Below are 19,868 nucleotides of genomic sequence, written 5' to 3'. Positions count from 1 at the left end.
GTTGACTCCCAAAGTATTTGCCAACAGATCGGTTTGGCTGATGCCAATTTGCGATACTTGCTTGTCTGATCCTAAGAGATCTGAGTCACCGTTTCACAAAACTGAACTTGAGAAAGCAAAAAAATGATTTGTGAATGACTGAAACAAAGTCCGCAAAGAGAAAGATTGACAAAATACTTAAAGCTAGAACATTTTGAAAGTCAACTTATTCTTTGGTTTAACATTTTTGTTATTTATGTATTTGGTCAACAGTATTTTTACTTAACTTAATATTTTACAGGTTTAGAACTGATTGTTATGCTCTCAACTCATAATTATTTTGTTCATCGTGGTTTTGGTTCTTGATTTTAACTTACAATGACTACTTTTTGGTTACAATAATTTTTGTTTCATTTACAACTTTTTCTTTTTCTACTCAAACAAACTATGGGTTCAAATCAGGGCCAATATGTTTGAGTTGATCAGCGCTTGCCACACACCCTGTAGCAGAGACTGAAGCAAATATATTGATATGCAAATTAGCAAATGACTTCTAGCGACTTTTTAGGCAGCCGATAGCTAGCCTACTTGCCTTGGAAAAGAGTTGGCAACACTGGTGAACATACAGAAGAATAATCTGAACATCAAACTACCAATGGATCTGTATTAAAAACAGAGAAGCTTGTTGCGGTGTGGCTGTAGATCCATTCAGTAACGTTCTCAGTAAAAGTGAATAGTGTGATAAGGTGGATTTGTTTCCAAATGTAGGTTACTGTGACACAGTAAACTGTCTTGTCTTTAGCCCTAGTCTCTACTCCAAAACATGAAGAGTTGTAGCTTGAGAAGAGTCAGCTCAGTTAACCTGAACAAACTGTTAGCTAGCTAACTAGCCAGCAAACACACTGATGTTAATGTGAACATGCTAACGCTAGCTGCTACTAGATACGTTAGCTAGTGTGCTAATCAGATGTGTTAACAACAAGACAGTGATGGTTAGCTGACCAGATGCTATGGTTAGCTAGCTAACAAGCTGACATTATCTAAACACTAAATCAATCAGATGGATCAGTGATGAAATGATCAGTTCAGTCAGAAACAGACAGAAATTAACCGTCTGTTCAAATCTGTTGAGACGACAGAAACACAATCAGCTGTTCACAACTGAGGACCTCCAAGATGGCCGCCAGAGGGGGGTTAGATCACCTGAAAGCTCTATTGCCTGTATGTGTGATTTTGCATTTTAGAAATAAGAGAATGAGAGAAAGAAAGACAATGTGTTTAGAGTTTGTGGATGAAGATGTGTGGGTACTGAGCATGAAGCAGAGTGGAGATGAGATGATTATGTGTGTGTGTGAGTGTGCATGTGGACATGTGTATTGTGTCTAAGTGCATGTGTGTGTAATCGTACGTGTGTGTGTGTGTGTGTGTGTGTGTGTGTGTGTGTGTGTGTGTGTTCATCTGATTGAGTAACTAATGGAGCCCAGTATGGGTTGTCTCCCCTCCAGCTGGGGCCCCGGGGGGCTCGGGGGCCCTGAGAGGCCCCCTGTCGGAGCCCATCGGGTCGGCCTGACCTCCAGCTCTAATGAGCTAACATGTCGACTGCCTCACCTCCGTCTCCCACTCCTCCGTCTCTCCATCTCTCCTACCGCTCATATGAAAAGAAGACATAATGAAAAGTCCCTCGCTGTGTGGAAGGCTCTGAGGATGCTTCCCTCCCGGCCGGCCATCTGCATCCACGCAAAGAAATAAATAACTCTCTCCATCTTGCAAAGAATGGGCATCTATATTTGCATTTGTGGCTGTTTCTTGCTTTGTTTGTTCCTTACATAACATCAATATCCCACTCCATCTCTGAGACGCTGGTTCCACCGACAGGCATGACGGCATTGATAAAATGCCACACTCGGAGAAAAGCACAATAAACACACTGTGGCTATTCAGCTCAACCTTCCAAAGAGCATCGAGTTTGGCCTCAACATATTCAGACTAAAAGCATTTCAGAGCTTTGCAATAATGAGAAATGTTTCTGCTGCCAATCACACCTTGATTTTACAAACATTTCCCATGCAGGCGCAGGATTTTTTTTTTTGTCAAATATGGAAATAGGGAAGGGTTTGTTTCCGATGTTAATGAGCCTACTTTACAACATTTTACGTTTTACATTTTAGCCGTTTAGCTGACACTCTCACCCAGAGCGACTTAAATGAGTGCAACAGCACAGTTTGGCCGTTTTCACACCTGTTCCTTTAGTCCGGTTAAATCGGACTCTGGTTCGTTTTCCCCCTTGGTGCGATTCGTTTGTGCAGGTGTGAACACAGTAATCGCACTCGGGTGCGGACCAAAACAACCGCACCGAGACCCTTTAGAGGAGGCGGTCTCGGTCCGGTCCCAAACGAAATGGTTTGTTTGTGGTGGGAACGTGATCCGACCTCGATCCGACCCAACTACCAGGTGTACTCAATTTACTCCGCAAGTTTGAGCTAAACGGCTCCTGTAGCCAGGTGTGTGTGTACATGCTCAATATTAGCTCTCTTGTTCTGCTCAGTCGTCTGAAGGCAGCACGTCTTCTTTGCAAAGTGTGAAGCAGGTAAAGCATTTTCAAGACGTTTCCTCAAAGTGCATTCTGCATCCTGCTGGTACAGTGTTGCCTGGTATATTGCCCAGATAATTACAACATTTATGAGCAAATGCCAACTCTGCTGTTGCTCCATGTTGCATAGCAATGTGCACTAGTCCAGAACACAGGACCTTCTTCCTGTATTTACTTTCTTGCTCCCGCCCCAGACACATCTGACCAATAAGCGGAGTGAACGTTCTCACGTGGTTTGTAGTGATGCATTTTCGTTTGCTTGGATTTTTCTCCGTGTGAAAAGAAACTGAACCAAGGGGAAAACGCTCCAAGTTTACAAACTCATCAACTGATTCGGACCAGAGCAAACGAACTATAGGTGTGAAAACGCCCTGAGTTTCAATTCCTGGATCACCAGTATTACATTATGAGCTGTGAGAATCTGTGGGAATTTGGGAATTATTCTGCTCTGATAGCATTCAGAAATCTCCTTTACAGAGCGGCGGAGTCACAGAATTAAAGCCTGTCAGCTTAACTCGTCCACACAGACTCATGAAATATACAAGAACACTTAACACCACAGAGACGAACAGCAGAACTAAAGCCAAGCCCGGCTTGTGTTGAACCTGATAGCCAGGTAGCTGTAATCCACATCGGGACAAGCCAGCAGACGAGCCGGATCTGACTGGTTTGGATATGGCCACTTAGACTAATCAATACAAAATAAGTGTGTAAAGTGCAACGTTTCTTTTACATTTGACATTTTAGGTATTTGCCTGACGCTTATCCAAAAAGACTTGTTAAGGTTTTCTTCGTCCCCTAACGTCTCAACGTCTTTTGTCAGTCAGGTCTTCGTCCATCACTGGGCAAACCAACCTGATCTCACACAAATACGTGAAATTAAAATGAACCGTTAGCCAACCTTTAGCTGAAAATCTCGTGTTCCAATTCATGTTTTTTGTCACAGAATCCAATTTGTGGTGGAGGAACGTAATTTTCACATAATTCCTGTCGTAACACAGCACGTAAATCTGCGTTTCAGAGTCCATGCTCATTTCATGACTTTTTCTGAGATCACGTTGGGGCGAACACACACACAGACAGACACTCACATTCACACCTACAGGCAATTTAGAGTCTCCAGTCCACCTGCATGTCTTTGGACTGTGTGAGGAAAATGGAGTCATTCCTAAATTCCCAGGGTCCTATGTTCCCCAGATTTATATGGCACATAATGGGAACCTGAAAAAGATGTTCCCCAGCTCTGTATTCGCTTAATATGGTTAGTTAGGGTTAGGGTTAGGGTTAAACATAGGACCTTGGGAACATAGGACCCTTTGTCATGTTCCCATTATGCGCCATATAAATCTGGGGAACATTATAGGACCCTGGGAACATACGCTCCCGAGAAAATAGAGAGAACATACAGACTCCACACAGAAAGGACCGAGGCCGGGACTCGAACCCTGGTCCCCCTTGTTGTGAACTGCCTTACAATCATGACTGTCCAAATATAGAATGAAGGTTTTTTAACAGATGTTTGAGTGCATACAGATGAAAAAGGACTACAAGACACGCACTTGGATTTGTAGAGTAAAAGGCTTTGGTTGACTGTGCTAGAACATTTTTAAAAAAGTTCTGGCGAACAATGCGTTGAAGAAGAAAAAGCTTTTTTATATAACTCTTTTTAACAGATTTTTGAGAACCTTGGGTCTCTCTTTTTCCCACATGGTGTAGTAACTAGTTGGTTGAGAGACACTAGAGTTTTGCTTTACAACATACTAATTTACTTCTCCTGTATAACATCAAGAAAGAATTGTCTGCAGTATAGTAATGAAGAAGAGACGCAGGATAAACACATGAAGGGCGACTTCTACATCGGTTGCCACTGCATGCAGCATATAAACATGAATGCAGGATATATGTAAATTCAGGATAAGCGCAGGAACATGAACAATGGCTGCCGCTCCAGCTACCAACCTGCTGCCATTTCCACTCTTGCCTCCGCAAAAACGGACCCAAAACACAGATGGAAATGCCCCGTGCCTTTTTGTTGTTGCAGCGCTGCGTCTAATTCTGGATATCGATCGGTTTATGCAATGGAGCCAAACTTGGGAGGCGAGAGTGAGAGGGAGGGAGAGAGAGGCTGAGACCCTTTAGCTGTGAATCACAACGCAGGGAGAACTATTTAGGGCCCCAAAAAAAAAAAGCCTCCGTTTTCAATGGTGGCCTTACACCCCTCCTCCACTGCAGGCCCACAGCGGAGCGAGTCCGCCTCGCCCTCCCACACACACACTCAGGCAGGGAAGCTGAGCTCAGGATGAGTTTGGTTGGACAGCTCTCCAGGATAAAACACACAGGTTAAAGAGTGGACCTGTGAGGGTGTGTGTGTGTGTGTGTGTGTGTGTGTGTGTGTGTGTGTGTGTGTGTGTAGGTGTGTGCAGAGCTCCACCTGGTGATTGATTTTAAAAGAAGCACCCCTTTAAAAAACCCACACGCTCCCACCAGAGGAAACAAACCATAAAGAGACAGCAGGGAAGCAGCAGCACAGACCTGCACTGGAGCCACTGTGCTGTACTGTAGTAAACACTAGAAATAACCGCCTCGTGGTTGTTTGCCTCCACCAATAAACTTTGTTTTATCATTGCAAGGACTGTCTTTATTTATTGAACATATATAATTAATGTGATTATTAGGTCAACTTAAAGGATTTTGGTGTCTGCAAAAGTAAGTGACAGCACTTCCACCGTTTTTGTAGAATGACCCAAGATCGTTTTCTCAGCTACAGTGGTAAGCAAAACATTATGATGTCACAGTGAAGCTGACCTTTGAACTTTTGGATATAAAATGCCATCACTTCATCATTTTATCCTATTAGACATTTGTGTGAAATTTTTGTCATAATTAGCGTATGAATTCTTGAGTTTTGGCCAAAAAACGTCTTTTGTGAGGTCACAGTGACCTTGACCTTTGAACTTTGACCACCAAATTCTAATCAGTTCATCCTTGAGTCCAAGTGGACGTTTGTGCCAAATTTGAAGAAATTCCCTCAAGGCGTTCCTGAGAAATCGCGTTCACAAGAATGGGACGGACAGATGGACAACCCGAAAACACAATGCCTCCGGTCAAGGCTCTTGCCGGCACAGAGGCATAAAAAGTTTTGACAGAAGCGTCTTTGTCATTGTAACAAAGGGAAAAACATTAAAAAAAATTATTTGAGAAACGTCTTCATCAGGGCAGGATTAATAAAACAGTTTAAATAATAACATGTCATCTCTTTGTCAGGGATGACGAAGACGTTTGTCACACTAAAGCTCTTGTTATTTACTGTATTAAATAAAGTAGTGCTTGCATTCTGGGTAGAAAACGAACTTTTCTTGCACACACACACACACACACACACACGCACACACACACACACACTGCAGCTGGTGAATCCCAAAATTCACTTGCCTCTTTCACTATTTTACCACCCAATTAGAATAGAACAGTCTCTCCAAATGATTTTTTTTTTTTTACCTGCCAAAGTTTAATCTACCAGCTGCAACCAAAATACTGTCTTTTACTGTCTACTGCTGTCCCACAGCTTTGTATTGAGATGAAACATTCAACAGAGTCCAACAGTCCAGCAGGTCTTGAACTGGATCCCAGTCCACCTGAACTGGTTGACAAACTGGAGCCAGGAGACAAATATGGATCTATTTCACTTCTTAAATGAAAAACAAAATGAGAAACTGATCCCAGACCAGACACTCGTGAAGGTTTAAACTTTTTAAAAGCCTTTATTAGAACGGGTAGAACATTTTACAAAAACATCAATGCGTATCGGCTTTCGCTTTCAAATCCGTTTGTCAGCGGAAGCCGATACACGTTGATGTTTTTTTTTTTTTATGTTCTAATAATAAAGTTAAGTTAAAACCTTTACGAGTGCCTGGTCTGGGATCAGTTTCCCATTGTTTTCATTTAAGTGCTTTCCAAGAGCACCTGAGGTTTTTGAATGCCCAAACACTCCAGTTATCTTTTTTTAACAAATATTCAAGTATTTCACTTCCTATTTCAATCCCCAAACGACATCAAAACCCCTGAGCAGAAGCTGCTGCAAAGTTGTCAAAATGGAAACACACTGCTTGATCGTTTTTCTTGTTTGCTGTGGTATCACAGTCATATCTAGGGCTGGGCAATACTGACATACCTCGATATCGATATTTTGGCGATATAATGTGGAGTATTCCTACTTTCATAAGATATTTCCACACAAGAACATTTGTAATGTGTCAGAAATGTAATCAGTAATGTGTAATCAGTGGCTTTACCTGCTCATCATGTGTATATGATGAGCAGGTAAAGCCAATCACTGTTCATTTTACTCAGCCAGAACAGGCTGATAAGTTCAGAAAATTGTGAACATTTAAGTTATTTCGCAACATTACGAAAACCAAAATCCCAGACAACATCTAGTCTCATAACACGATATCCATATTATACGATATATCGCCCAGCCCTGGTAGTGTCACATATTTAGGTGTGAAATGGAAAATATTATTGGTATCAAAGTCCATATTCTGGCATGGTGACAACAGTGTGTGACGGACCTGCTTGGCCTTGCTGAGCTCCTCCTCCATCTGGTGGTGAACTCTCTGGGACTCGGCCAGCTGGTCCTGAGGAGGAGAGAGAGGGAGAGAGAGGGAGGATCAGGACACGACGAGAAAGCAAGAGCAAACACAGGAACAAGTCAACAGTAAACATGTTGTCCCCCATGGATGAGGCAGAGCTGCAGTGGGGCAATAAGTAGAAAATACGGTCCCTCATGTTTCTGGATTGTATGCGGCAGGGAAAGGAGAAGAGAAGGAGCCGTCTGGTTGAAATGCTGGGGTCGCACAACAAAAAACGTTTTTAAATGATGATTTTTTTTAAATCACAGCAGACAAAACGTTTGTGCAGTGGTGGAAGAAGTACTCAGATCTTTTACTTAAGTAAAAGTAGAAATACCACAGTATAAAAATACTCTGTTACAAGTAAACGTCCTGCATTCAAAATGTTACTTAAGTAAAAGTACAAAAGTATTAGCATCAAAATGTACTTAAAGCAACAAAAGTAAAAGTATTCATTATGCAGAATGGCCCATTTCAGAATAATACAGTATATATTATATTATTGAATTATAATTATTGATGCATTAATGTGTAAGCATCACTTTAATGTTGCAGCTGGAAAAGGTGGGGCTGATTTCCACTACTTTATATACTGCTGGGTAGCTTACAGTAATCTATAATAATACATCACAATTTATTAGTTGATTATATTTTGTATTAATAATCTGAATCTGCAAAGTAACTAGTAACTTAACTTATCAAATAAAGGTAGTGGAGTAAAAAGTACAATATTTCCCTCTGAAATGTAGTGGAGTAGAAGTGTAAAGTAGCATAAAATGTTCATACTCAAGTAAAGTAAAAGTACCTCAAAATTGTACTTAAGTACAGTATTCGAGTAAATGTACTTAGTTACTTTCCACCTCTGTGTTTGTGTCTACAAGGTTGCACGGCCGAAAACATTTTGTCTGCTGAGCATTAAAAAAAAACGTTCTGTCCTGTGCGACCGCTTCATTTCAGCTAGATGTTTTGATTCCTAGGGTCAGGATGAGGTTTCGAATGGGAATAAGCTAAATGGAATGAAAAAAAAAATCCCAAATATCGCAAAAAAGTTTGCTGCATTAATAAAGGTTGAGAAACTAAATCAGCAGTCAGACTGTGAGGCAGAAGCAACATGAACGAACCTGCAGCCTCTTGATCTCCCTCAGCGCCTCGATGTGCTCCTTCCTCAGTCTCTCCATCTCCTCCAGGTCATCTGAGTCCGACAGCGACGGCTGCACACACACACACACACACACACACACACACACACACTGCATTAACACGAGATCGCCAAGCAGAATGGGAAATGACCACCAGCCAAATGGTAAAGTTTGGCAGTGGTTCACACCGGCTGCTTTGGCAGAAAACAAAACCGTCATTTGGAGATCCAGTGAAATCGCTTATAGTAAAACCAACATTCACCAACTACTTTCACTATTTCACCAGCCAGTACAGTAGAAAGTAATACAGTAGAAACTCCAAATGATGGAGGTGTTACTTTATAGTTGAGGTGTGACCAAGTCAACTTTGCTCGAGTCCCAAGTCAAGTCCCAGGTCTAAATGTAGATTACCAAGTCAAGTGCAAGTCAAGTCCATGTCATTAATGTCAAGTCTCAAGTCTAAATGTAGAACAGCAAGTCAAGTCAGAACAAATCAAGAGTCCAGTATCAATTTAATATCTTAAAGAAAACTAAATATCTAGGACTTTTCAATGCAATATGGTTTTAATAGGATAAAAACTTGGTAAGAGCATCATGAGTTTGATTTCTATAATCAGTTTCAACTTCAATAAATTCAATCATTCCATACAAATTCAGAAAACAGAATTTAAATTCAGTCGTCTGCTGGAACAAATCTCATCACTTTCAGTCTGAGTCATTTACACAAACACAAGTGTTTTGAAATAAAACCCCTTCATATTTAGAGAGGTATGTACAGTCTACTGCCTTGCACTCTCTCCTTGTATTTCTTTTTTCAAAACACAGAGACATAATGCCTGTGTGTTCCTCTCAGGCTCTGTGTCATGCAGTGATTGATTATTGGTGTGACACTGTGAGCCCAGCAGCATGGAAAGCTTTACATCCTGATCATGGGACAGTTCACACTCCTAATCTAGTGAGAGCGTCAACAGGTCGATGCCCGGCCGCCCGGCCCTCCATCCACATCGATACTGGACCAGCACACAGGGGACATTAACAACAACAACACAGGCCTGGCATACCAGAGCTCCACACAGGCTAAATACTCAAAATAGTGTTTATATGAGCGTATTAGATTAATCTTACGGTGTAATTTATGCCTCACGGGTGTGTTGGTGTGTGTAATAGGTATGTACAGGATGTAGTTGCTTTTTCAACAACTCAAAATTTTAAATTCAAAAAGGAAATTAGCAGTATTCGTGAGTGAGGAATAGTGTAGTATATACCCAATATGTTCAGTTTGGATCAATATTATTCTAAACTGCTAAAACTGCTCATAATTATGAGAATTATAACAAGAACCACTGCAACTCCAAATCATCTCTATTCATTCAATTCAGTTCAGTTCAATTCAATTCAATTCAATTCAGTTCAGTTCAGTTCAGTTCAGTTCAGTTCAGTTCAGTCAATTCAATTCGGTTCGGTTCGGTTCGGTTCAGTTCAGTTCAGTTCAGTTCAGTTCAATTCATTCAATTCAATTCAGTTCAGTTCAGTTCAGTTCAGTTAATTCAATTCAATTCAATTCAGTTCAGTTCAGTTCAGTTCAGTTCAATTCAATTCAATTCAATTCAATTCAATCTAATTCAATTCAGATCAATTTAGATCAATTCAGATCAGTTCAATTCAATTCAGATCGGTTTAATGTGGTTCTATTCAGTTCTATTCAATTCAGTTCAGTTCAGTTCAGTTCAGTTCAGTTCAGTTCAGTCAATTCAATTCAATTCAATTCGGTTCAGTTCAGTTCAGTTCAGTTCAATTAATTCAATTCAATTCAATTCAATTCAATTCAATTCAATTCAATTCAATTCAGATCAGTTCAATTCAATTCAGATCAGTTTAATGTGGTTCTATTCAGTTCTATTCAATTCAGTTCAGTTCAGTTCAATTTGATTCAATTCAATTCAGTTCAGTTCAGTTAATTAAATTCAGTTCAGTTCAATTCAGTTCAGTTCAGTTCAGTTCAGTTCAGTTAAGTTCAATTCGACTCAATGCAATTCAATTCAATTCAATTCAATTCAATTCAATTCAGATCAGTTCAGTTCAGTTCAGTTCAGTTCAGTTCAGTTCAATTCAGTTCAATTCAATTTGATTCAGTTGATGCTTCATTGGCAATGTACTGATCCAGAAATCCCATTACACTGCCAAAGTAGAAACAAACAAAACAAACTGCACTCATACAGCAATTATATCAATCAAAACTGAACATACTGGATTATATACAGTACAACATCATTACATGAAATTGCAACAAACTAATTTTTTATTTAAGATCAAACACTGAATCATCTACAGACAGAGGGTCTTTCTCTTTTAGGCCAAAACTTCAGCTTCATCCTTTCAGAGGGAGTTTTGATGAGAAGTGTGTGTGTGTGTGTGTTTGAGTGTCTGAACGTTCCCATGAGTCCAGCAGACAGAAAAGTTAAAGTCATTCTCTCTCTTACCCGCGGGTTGGTGGGAGACTCCAGCAGACTGGACAGGTCATCAGACGTGAACCTTGACCCCGGCTGGGTGACGGCCAGCTCCTCCAGCTGCAGCTTAAACAGCTCCCGGGTCAGGCTCTCGAAGTCTGCACACACACACACACACACGCACACACGCACGCACACACACACACACACACACGCACACACACACACACTCAGGGTAAGAAATTCACTTTTTTCAGAGAGCATTTTTTACCCCCTTGATCTGATTTTTAGGGGAATTTTGGTGCTTTTTGGGGGCAATTTTATTGAAATAAAAAATAAAACATTCAGATAGATAGATAGATAGATAGATAGATAGATAGATAGATAGATAGATAGATACTTTATTCATCCCCTTGGGGAAATTCATCTGTCCAGTAGCTCACACAATCTGTATTAACATATAACTATAGATTCATTATAATAATAGATTATTTGAATTGCTCATTTGCAAATAAACACTCAATTCAATTCAAACACAATTTTTACCACTAAGATTTCATTTTAAGTGATAATATATACGCCACTTAAACAGAGAAACAACTAGAGATATTTTCAACTGTTCAGGCTTTGTGCTCGGTTGTTTCCTGATAAAGAGAAAACAAACAAAGGCTCGACGAATCACAGGGGACAGTCGTGATATACAAACATGAATATGTAACAACTCAACGAAATAACAGGAATAACAGTGAACAGGGTGAAATGCAAAAAAGGGTATTCCTATTATTAATATTCCTAAGCCATTTTTTTGTCCCATCAGTTTTTTAATTTCACAGTCATTTTACGAACTTTTAACATTTATTCCTGACCCTCTGAACTGAAGAAAACTGCAAGTCCAAGCCCAAGCACAGCATGTACAGTACAGCCTGTATACACATTATGCAGAGTCATGTTTTCTGCACTTAAAATAAACTGTGCCAGGGACCACCACAACATACAGTATTTAACCTAAGCTCCTTATAGCAGGTTTAAAGATAGATTTGTCCCAGAACAGACGAGCAGCAGATCAGCGTTGGGTCGCTGCTGGCTAAATGTGTTCAGGATAAACAATACAGCCGTGTGATGGGCTGGGTTCAGGTCAAAGGGTTTATTATGTTCTAAAAATGAGGGTGAAGTTAACTTGAGGAATAGGCAATTTAAAGGGGAATACCGGTGTCATGTACAGTTGAAGTCGATTTACTTCTGTCTATGTCTAGTTTACATTTTCCCCAATCATTTTGAAATGCATTCCGTATGTACGTAGGTTTTTAAAATTTAAAAAGTTTATGGCATCAAACCTACGAAGTTGAAATTAACCGCTGTCCCTAAATCAAAAGCCATGGATGTGACTCGACTCATTCCAATGAAATAAGGAGAAAACAGAAAGTTTGGCTTCATGTCTCCTGTGATGGATTCTGTCGCTCTGTGGAAGTTTGTTTTTCATACTGGACAAGAATGAATGATAGCAAATGGATTCTTCTTCTGCAGGAGGAAAACGTGCGCTGATATCTGCAACTATGCTGACTGTGTGCAGAAACCAGCAGGGTGAATGGAGAGGAGAGGGGAACCTAGACCATTGGCACTTACTTAAAAAATTAAATGCTATTATTATCCTTTAAATGTGTTCTGGGTGAACCATACATCCATATGACTTGGTTGGGTTAAAGTTAAAGGGCTGATTTAGTTCAAAACATAAGGGTAAAGTCAACTAGAGGAATCGGTTTAAGGGTTTATGGATAAAATTTACTTGAGGAATTGGTAACTTAAATGTAAAGTCAGCTTGAGGTACAGGTAATGTAAGGGTGAAGTAAGCTTGAAGAATAGCTAATTTAAAGGTAAAGTTAGGTTGAGGAATAGGTAATTTACAGGTAAAGTTAGCTTGAAGAATAGGTAATTTAAGGGTAAAGTTAGCTTGAGGAATAGGTAATTTAAGGGTTAAGTTAGGTTGAGGAATAGGTAATTTAAGGGTTAAGTTAGGTTGAGGAATAGGTAATTTAAGGGTTAAGTTAGGTTGAGGAATAGGTAATTTACAGGTAAAGTTAGCTTGAGGAATAAGTAATTTAAGGGTTAAGTTGGGTTGAGGAATAGGTAATTTAAGGGTAAAGTTAGCTTGAGGAATAAGTAATTTAAGGGTTAAGTTAGGTTGAGGAATAGCTAATTTAAGGGTTAAGTTAGGTTAAGGAATATGTAATTTACAGGTAAAGTTAGGTTGAGGAATAGGTAATTTACAGGTAAAGTTAGGTTGAGGAATAGGTAATTTACAGGTAAAGTTAGGTTGAGGAATATGTAATTTACAGGTAAAGTTAGGTTTAGGAATAGGTAATTTACAGGTAAAGTTAGCTTGAGGTATAAGTAATTTACAGGTAAAGTTAGGTTGAGGAATAAGTAATTTACAGGTAAAGTTAGGTTGAGGAATAGGTAATTTACAGGTAAAGTTAGCTTGAGGAATAAGTAATTTACAGGTAAAGTTAGGTTGAGGAATAGGTAATTTACAGGTAAAGTTAGCTTGAGGAATAAGTAATTTAAGGGTTAAGTTAGGTTGAGGAATAGGTAATTTAAGGGTAAAGTTAGTGTTTGTTCACTTAAGAGCAATAGGAACAAGAATAGGAATAGGTAATTTAAGAGTCAAGTTAACCTGAGGAATAGATCATTTATGGGTAAAATTTACTTGAAGAATTGGTAGTGTAAGGGTGAAGTCAATTTAGGGAATTGGTAATTTAAGGGTAAAGTCAACTTGGAGAATAAGCAATTTAAGGGTAAAGTTAACGTGAGGAACAGGTAATGTAAGGGTAAAGTTAGCTTGAAGAATAGCTCATTTAAGGGTAACGTTAGGTTGAGTATTTAGAAATTTAAGAGTAAAAATCAACTTGAAGAATCGATCATTTAAGATTAAAGTTAGTTTGAGGAGAAGGTAGTTTAAGGGTAAATAATACTTTAAGGGTAAAGTTAAGTTGGTTCTTACCTGCGTAGGCGACGGTCCCAGCTGGATCTGTTCGTAGTCGGGACCTCAGCGTCTGTCGCTGCGCCTCTGTGGGCTTCAAGCCTAGCACATCCAGAGCCTGGACACACACACACACACACACACACACACACACACACACACACACACACACACACACACACGGGCCGATCAGACGCATCAATAGAAAGCTAGTGATCAATACAGATGCACAGGATGAAGCTCCCCATGTTACGCCCCGAAACCAAAAATCGACAACAGCCATACTGAGTTCATAATGAACCTTTTGTATGTAAACAAGCACACACTGTTCACACACACACACACACACACACACACACACACAGCTATAGCGTGACTGAGTGCACTAGATATCTATTGACCTTGTTGTGATGCTGTGGGTGTGTGAACAGCTACAACACACACACACACACACACACACACACACACACACACACATACACACATAACAATGCATACGTCTATACAAGGTCCCACCACACACACACACACACACACACACACACATACCAATGCATACGTCTATACAAGGTCCCACCACACACACACACACACACACAGGAATATATACAGGCATACACACTGAAAACACAAGCACACACACAACACACACACACACTGTGCTGCATACATCAATACAGGCACACGTGCACACACACATTTTTGAGAGTCACACACACACACACACACACACACACCTGCTCCAACCTCTCCAGTTTGAGGCGACAGCTGGTGCTGAGGGAGCACTTCCTGTGGGGGGGCAGGCTGCTGGCAGGGGGGCAGGAGGGGGGGGGCTCTGGGCGAGAGACAGAGAGAGAGGGGGGGGGGGGAGAGAGAGAGAGAGAGAGAGAGAGAGAGATGAACTGTGATTAATATGTCACGCGTCAAACATGAAGGTCATGAATTTGTTATTAGGCCTGTTTTTGTGTTCTTTCTTTCTTTCTTTCCTTCTTTCCTTCATTACTGCCCTTCCATCCTTTCTTTCTTTCTTTCTTTCGACCGCCCTTCCATCCTTTCTTTCTTTCCTTCTTTCTTTCTTTCCTTCTTGCTTTCTTTCTTCCTCCCTTCCTTCCGTCCTTTCTTTCTTTCTTTCTTTCTTTTTCTTTCCTTCTTTCTTTCCTTCTTTCTTTCTTTCTACCACCCTTCCATCCTTTCTTTCTTTCCTTTTTTCTTTCTTTCCTTCCTTCTTTCTTTCTTGCTAGACAGACAGTCAGTTATAACTTCGAACCCTATAGGTGTAAAAATCTTCTGCAATATATCTTTAGCATGGAGCGTCAATTTGACTTTATTTCTATAGCACATTTCACACACAAGGCAAATTCAATGTGCTTCACAAAACATAAAACACAAAAAAAAACATCATCTGTCCATAGTCACCACACCCAAACAAGATGCTCAGGAGCGTAGCAGCAAACCCGCCCGCATCCCATCATGTCATATTCTTTTATCATACTCATAGACGTGGGGACTCGAGTCACATGACTTGGACTCAAGTCAGACTCGGGTCACAGTTTGAACAGTTTCACTCTCACTCTCTTCCCCTGTCTCTCTCATTTCACTCAGATAAATTCGACTTGGGATCCAAATGGGATCCAAATGGGTCCCAGTTTGTCCAACGCTGTTCTCCCTCTCTGCTGAAGCGTGTTAATACAGATACTGGATCAGTGCAGGTATTGCTGGCAGAAACACCAGGTGATGACAGCACAGAAGCTCAGTGACGTAAATTGGCATGTGTGTGTGTGTGCGTGCGTGTGTGTGTGTGTGTGTGTGTGTATGTATGTGTGTGTGAAGCCGGTAGTTTTGCCTCCAGGAATATCTATCTGTGGTAGGATACTGAATTCCTAAAGCGACTATAAACCTGTAATCAGGTTTGAGGCAGTACAGGCCGCATGGAAGGTGGGCCAGATTTTTTTTTACTACTGAGTGATACGTCTTCTGTAAACAGACAGTCTTTGGAACAGGTTCCCCTGGTGCTGCAGGTGGAGAAATCAGAGCAGCTCAGTAATGTAAATCATATTTCCCCTGAGGTTAATGATTATCACATGCCAGATCTCCAGGTCGATACTCATGTTCTGGAACGTTCTGCCTGACTGTTCTGGGAGGGAACAAACTTCTGAAGAACATGAAGAACAAAGAACATCTATACAGTTTGAGATAGACTGTCTGTGGTATAGACTGTACTATAGACTACAGACTGTTCTAATATAGACTGTACTATAGACTACAGACTGCTCTACTATAGACTGTACTATAGACTACAGACTGTCACACTATAGACTGTACTATAGACTACAGACTGTCACACTATAGACTATAGACTGTACTATAGACTACAGACTGCTCTACTATAGACTGTACTATAGACTACAGACTGTCACACTATAGACTATAGACTGTACTATAGACTACAGACTGTCACACTATAGACTATAGACTGTACTATAGACTACAGACTGTTATACTATAGACTGTACTATAGACTACAGACTGTCACACTATAGACTGTACTATAGACTACAGACTGTTATACTATATACTGTACTATAGACTACAGACTGTCACACTATAGACTGTACTATAGACTACAGACTGTCACACTATAGACTGTACTATAGACTACAGACTGTTATACTATAGACTGTACTATAGACTACAGACTGTCACACTATAGACTGTACTATAGACTACACACTGTCACACTATAGACTGTACTATAGACTACAGACTGTCACACTATAGACTGTACTATAGACTACAGACTGTTATACTATAGACTGTACTATAGACTACAGACTGTTATACTATAGACTGTACTATAGACTACAGACTGTCACACTATAGACTGTAGACTGTACTATAGACTACAGACTGTTCTACTATAGACTGTACTATAGACTACATACTGTCATACTCTAGACTGTAGACTGTACTATAGACTACAGACTGTCACACTATATACTGTACTATAGACTACATACTGTCATACTATAGACTGTAGACTGTACTATAGACTACAGACTGTCATACTATAGACTGTAGACTGTACTATAGACTACAGACTGTTATACTATAGACTGTACTATAGACTACAGACTGTCATACTATAGACTGTAGACTGTACTATAGACTACAGACTGTTATACTATAGACTGTACTATAGACTACAGACTGTCATACTATAGACTGTACTATAGACTACAGACTGTTATACTATAGACTGTACTATAGACTATACACAAGACAATACTAGACTATACACTATAGACTATGTACTATAAACTATATACTGTAGCCTGCTAAAATATATAGATTATTACTTTAGACTGTACTATAGACTACAGTCTAGACTCTAATAGACTACAGATTTACTATACTACAGACTTTGGTGCTGTTTATTTGTGGTGGCCAGTTTGGACTTGCTGCATCTCTCTCATAGTGAATCTTGGGGATTCCCACTCGTTCACTTCAGCCAAGTCTTCAGCCAAGTCTCCATCCTCTTGATCCTCTCCATCCTCTCTGTCCTGTCCGTCCTTTTGTTTTGGCGTGACGTCGGACGCGTCACAGAGGACACGGGAACGCACAGTGACGCAGATTGAGAAAGCCCTCCTCAGGATTCCTCAGCGGGACGACAACCTCCCTCCCTCCTTCCTTCCTCCCTTCCTTCCTTCCTCCGCCCGGCAGGAGCCACGGAGACGGGAAGAGCTTCACACCTCCTCGGCCAATCGCGAGCCAGACCTCCCGCTCGCCTCACTTCCTCCTCCGTCAGGCAGCCAACCACGCGCCATCTGTCCCTCACCTCCCCCCTCCCTCCCTCCCCGTCTGTCTGTCAGAACCGGTGCCCAGCTACAGTTTAAAACCAGACCAACTAACCACAACTCAGATCAGGGGTCAGAGGTCATCTGTGAGTGATCAATAGATAGATAGACAGACAGACAGACACAGACAGACACAGACAGACACAGACAGACAGACAGACAGACAGACACAGAAAGACACAGACAGACAGACACAGACAGACAGACAGACACAGATAGACAGACAGACAGACAGACAGACAGACACAGACACAGACACAGACAGACACAGACAGACACAGACAGACAGACAGACACAGACAGACACAGACAGACAGACAGACAGACAGACACAGACAGACAGACAGACACAGACAGACAGACAGACAGACAGACAGACAGACAGACAGGTGTCTCACCAGCGTTGGTGTCAGTGATGCTGTCACTCTCTGGCGGGGAGGAGACACACGTCTGCTCTGTTCTGGCTGGAGCCACTCGCACCTACAAATATTAACATGAAATATTAATAATGGTTTGATAACGGTGTGTTCATGCGTGTGTGTGTGTGTGTGTGTGTGTGTGTGTGTGTGTGTGTGGGTTTCAGCATCACAGCCAACTAGAACAACCTACTTCCATAATCAGGTTTTATTATCACACACACTGAAGGCTGAACGCACTGGAAGTGATGATTGATGGGCGTTTTTTTGAGATTCCATATGGTTTCCATATGTCATACTGACCTTAATTTTTAATTTCACCTTTCCATTTTAACTTTTTAAGCTTCTGTTTTGTCTACAGGTGACACCCAGAAGAAACGCAACGTGTTTTATAATTTTTCAATGTTGTTAAATAGCTGATTTCCTTGTTACAACAGATTTTTTAAGCTTTTTAACCCAATTACCATGTATTACCATATCTTTTATAGTTTCATGATGTTGTTAAATGGGTGGTTTCCTTGTGACAGTTAACATTTTTAACATCTAATCAAGTCACTCCGCAGTCAAGAAGTCTAATCAGATGAAGTGGCTCCACCTGGTGGCAGAAAGACGTTCCTGCTTGGTTCCTCAGCTAACTCTAAGGTTAGAAACATGGAGGATTTTTACAAGATCATTTTTAATGTATTCTCAACATTTGATTGCTGGTTAGCCAGATTTGTTTACATTTCTATGGTTACAGTTCTGTAGAGTGTAGCCATGGATGCTAGCTACAGACGTGTCTATGCTCCTGCTGAACTATTTTTTTGGTGGAAGCTGTAAGTTACTTTAGCTTGTAATAAAATAATTTTAAATCAGTTGGCTACTTCATGTCAGATGATTAATGCTTTTGGTAAGCTTAAGTGTAATGAGCCGGGAAATGGACAGGGAGACGATCATTATCATCAAATAAACCCTTCAGGGCGACGTTAACCTGAATTTATTGGAATGGAATATTTTGACTGGAAGTATGCATGAACATATTTATTACTATTCTTACTACTAGTAGTAGTTGTAGCACTAGTAGTCGAGTAGCAGCAGCAGTAATAGTAGCAGTAACACTAGTAGTAGTAGCTGTCGTAGCAGTTGTAGTAATGCTATTATCCTGGGTTTAGTGTCTCCTGGTCTAAATCCTGTTACAGAGATTTGGACTCATATCTAAATTATAATTAAATGAAGCATAATTCATGTGTTTATCTCTACAGACGGTGTGTGTGTGTGTGTGTGTGTGTGCGTGTGCGCATGCACGTGCGTGTGTGTGTGTGTGTGTGTGTGTGTGTGTGTGTGTGTGTGTGTGTCTGTCGGACCTGGCTGACGTTGACGGCTGGCAGGGTCTCGCTGGCTGGGTTGCGGCTGGAGGTGAGCTTGGTGAGCAGGGCCGGAGGTGGAGGCAGGCTGGCCGGCCCCGGGGGCCTCGTCTGGGGCGGGGCTCCTCCGCTGGGCCCCTGCAGGGAGATGGGGCTCTGAGGGCCACTACTGGAGCTGGAGGACGACCTCCGCCTGATGAAGGCTATTTCCACCGTGGGGTCTGGTCTGCAACACAGAGACAGAGGACAGAGAGCGTTACAAACCCTGTTGAGTCCTGTTTCATATCAGTAGCTTTTTAAAGGTGCAACATGTAGAATTTTAATTAATACATCAGTGTCAAATTCATAGTGATACGTTGGTATAATTTCTGTAAACAAATGAGAGTATGTAGGAGATGATTGATCTCCTCTATCTCACTGCAGTAGTATTGTTAGTTCTAGTGTTTCTCCACATTAAGACTACATTTCCCATAAGCCCCGTTGCTCCCCTCC

General features: G+C 40.9%; 1 protein-coding gene across 1 annotated transcript in view; it reads right to left on the bottom strand.

Annotated features, from left to right (window-relative positions):
* Positions 1-19,868, bottom strand: part of stxbp4 (syntaxin binding protein 4) — an 80,586-nt gene that overhangs the window by 40,996 nt on the left and 19,722 nt on the right. Inside the window, exons 11-17 of the mRNA XM_071531575.1 lie at positions 19,377-19,602; positions 18,020-18,097; positions 14,501-14,596; positions 13,785-13,881; positions 10,820-10,944; positions 8,322-8,411; positions 7,141-7,206 (exon numbers count right to left, since the gene is read on the bottom strand). Of these exons, the coding sequence (XP_071387676.1) occupies positions 7,141-7,206; positions 8,322-8,411; positions 10,820-10,944; positions 13,785-13,881; positions 14,501-14,596; positions 18,020-18,097; positions 19,377-19,602 (778 nt within the window). The remainder of the gene's footprint in view (positions 1-7,140; positions 7,207-8,321; positions 8,412-10,819; positions 10,945-13,784; positions 13,882-14,500; positions 14,597-18,019; positions 18,098-19,376; positions 19,603-19,868) is intronic.

The sequence above is a fragment of the Centroberyx affinis genome, unplaced genomic scaffold, assembly GCF_046629955.1.
Source record: "Centroberyx affinis isolate AG114_WGS23_722 - 3 ecotype Tasmania unplaced genomic scaffold, CSIRO-AGI_Caff_v1 ptg000143l_1, whole genome shotgun sequence".
Lineage (NCBI taxonomy): Eukaryota > Metazoa > Chordata > Actinopteri > Beryciformes > Berycidae > Centroberyx > Centroberyx affinis.
This window is presented reverse-complemented; position numbering and strand designations above follow the sequence as displayed.